The sequence below is a fragment of the Penaeus japonicus genome, unplaced genomic scaffold, assembly GCF_977035675.1.
Source record: "Penaeus japonicus unplaced genomic scaffold, GWHDUDI00000001_assembly GWHDUDI00000041, whole genome shotgun sequence".
Lineage (NCBI taxonomy): Eukaryota > Metazoa > Arthropoda > Malacostraca > Decapoda > Penaeidae > Penaeus > Penaeus japonicus.
In genome coordinates, this window is record NW_028234443.1 from 8,349,358 (window position 1) to 8,351,857 (window position 2,500).

At 54.7% G+C, this 2,500-nt stretch overlaps 1 protein-coding gene across 1 annotated transcript in view; it reads left to right on the plus strand.

The window, feature by feature from the left end:
• LOC122266819 (alpha-mannosidase 2) overlaps positions 1-1,829 on the plus strand; it is a 56,105-nt gene extending 54,276 nt beyond the window's left edge. Inside the window, exons 5-6 of the mRNA XM_086534414.1 lie at positions 1-1,271; positions 1,662-1,829. The exon at positions 1-1,271 is cut by the window's left edge and continues 982 nt beyond it. Of these exons, the coding sequence (XP_086390540.1) occupies positions 1-1,271; positions 1,662-1,811 (1,421 nt within the window). The 3' untranslated portion in view covers positions 1,812-1,829. The remainder of the gene's footprint in view (positions 1,272-1,661) is intronic.
• The last annotated feature ends 671 nt before the right edge of the window (positions 1,830-2,500 follow it).

Genomic DNA, 2,500 nt, shown 5'->3' on the forward strand with positions numbered 1-2,500 from the left:
CCACGCAGTTCGAGCTGCTCTTCGTGGCCGACCTGGCCCCGCTGAGCGTGATCACGTACTGCATCCACCGCACGGAGCGCGCCAGCATGGACGTGCGCGCGGCCGTCTACTCCAACAACTACGCCGCGGCGCCCGACCAGAACTACTCGCCGCCCTTCGAGAGCCACGACGTGCTGCCGGGCGACATCCAGCTGGAGAGCGACCACCTCAAGCTGCTCTTCGACGGCACCACGGGCATGCTGCGCTCCATCACCAACAAGGTGAGCGGGCGCGTCACGCAGACGGCCATCCGCTACGCCGCCTACCCGTCGGCGCAGTTCAAGTCGGGGGCGTACCTGTTCAAGCCCGACCCCAACGCGCGCGAGCCGGAGGAGGACGTGCTGGCGGGCGCCAAGCCGCGCCTCTTCATCCACTCGGGCCCGGTGGCGTCGGAGCTCAGCGTCATGTTCGGCTCCGTGCTGATGCACACGACGCGCATCCTGCACGTGGCGCACCAGCCGCTGGCGTCGGCCGTGCACATGGAGAACACCTTCAACCTCGGCGGCCGCTACAACAGCACGGAGACGCCGGGCTTCCCGCCGCACTTCCGCGAGACGGAGCTGTTCATGCGCGTCATGACGGACATCGACAACGGCGCCGAGCCCACCTTCTACACCGACCAGAGCGGCCTCAACATGCAGAAGCGCGTCCGCGTGCAGCGCATCGGCATCCAGGGCAACTACTTCCCCATCACGTCGGCCGCCATGATCGAGGACAACGCCCCCGGGCGGCGGCTCACGCTGCTCACCAACCACGCGGCGGGGGCGGCGTCGTGGCAGCAGGGCTGGCTCGAGGTCATGGTGGAGCGCCGCACCTTCTACGACGACGCCCGCGGCATGGGCGAGGGCGTGACGGACCAGAAGAGGACTGTGGGGCGCTACTGGCTCCTGGTGGAGGACACGCGCGGCCCCGAGCCCGTGGCGCGCCTCTCGCTGGCCGCGCACCACCTGGCCAACGACCTCAACTACCCGACGTCGCTGCTGGTGCTCGAGGGCCTCAACGTGGACCAGCTGCGGGCGAGCGCGCACCTGCTCAACCAGCCGCTGCCGTGCCCGCTGCACCTGGTCACCCTCCGCACGCTGCCCGACCCGCAGTACCCAAGCCTCCTGCCCTCCAAGAACGCCCTCATGGTGCTGCAGAACCAGGCGCCCGCGTGCTCCGCCACCTCCAGCGTCTCCTCCTGCAGCGGCCTCGGCGACGCGCCCTTCCCGGCCACCGAACTCTCCCTCCAGGTCAGTCTCCGCGATGGATCATGTCTCACGGGGCACCAGACGCCTCGTGAGGGGCCAATATGTATCATGGGAGGTTTGTTTATAATGTGCCATGGGGCACTTGGGCATCACAGGACATGGGTTATCAAGTATCAAGGGACCCCTGGTTTATGGTATATCATGGGACACTTCCTCATTATATATTGTGGCACGAGGGGTGTCTTGTAGTAAGGGACACTTGGCCCATCAAGTATCAGTAACACTTAGTTCACAATGCATCATGGGGGCACTTGTTCATTACAGAACGTGACACTTAGTTCAGTATATATCTTTCTCCGACGGTTGCTGAACTCAACTGCATCGTCATGCACGCTTATAAGGCGCTAACACACTCTCTCTTTCCCCCTCCAGGTGTCAGGCATACAGCGGACTACCCTGACAGGCACGAAGGTTCATGGCGCTGTCAAGAGCCTTCCCGAAGTGACCGTTCCTCAACACAGACTTCGCGCTCTCACCCTCACCTTCCCCTCCCCCCCACCGCACCCTCCCCCCGCAGAATAAAAACTTACACACACCTTTTCTTAGCTTATCATTGGCCCGCGTGGAATGATGAGGTTTTAGATGAAAAAAAAGACTTAAAAATGATGATAAAATGGAAAATATTAAAAAAAAAAAAAAAAATGAATGTATATTCTAGAATCTAGGTATTCCTTTTTTCTATGTTCTTTTTCTTGTTTCTTTTTTTACGTCCTTAGGTAATTACTGTTATTATTGTTGTTGTCACTTATGGTTAGTAATAAAATTGATTATTTTTTATTATCATCATCATAAATTATTATCAATTCGTATTAATTATAAATTATTATAATTACCCCCATTGTTATTAATCACACCTAAGTGCAATTATTAAAGACTAAAGTGATAGCGACTGTGGCATTGGACACACAAATCCTCAATGGATTCTGATGAGCGTGAAACACCGTGATGAGCTTGTGGAAATATTTAGATCATAATTCAACCGTTTTTAAGTGTGATTCATTGAGTAAACAAAAACCAGACAGACAGACAAAACAAAACAAAAAAACATCTAGATAGCTATATGAAAAACTAAATCCCTCTTTTTTGCAAAAAAAATCCCCTTTCGGAAAATCCTGAGAGATTTTCCCATCAAGCAATATACAAAAAAACAAAAAACAAAAAAAACAAGAAGATGAAATAGTGGAGTCTAAAGCCCTCCACCTTTGTGTATG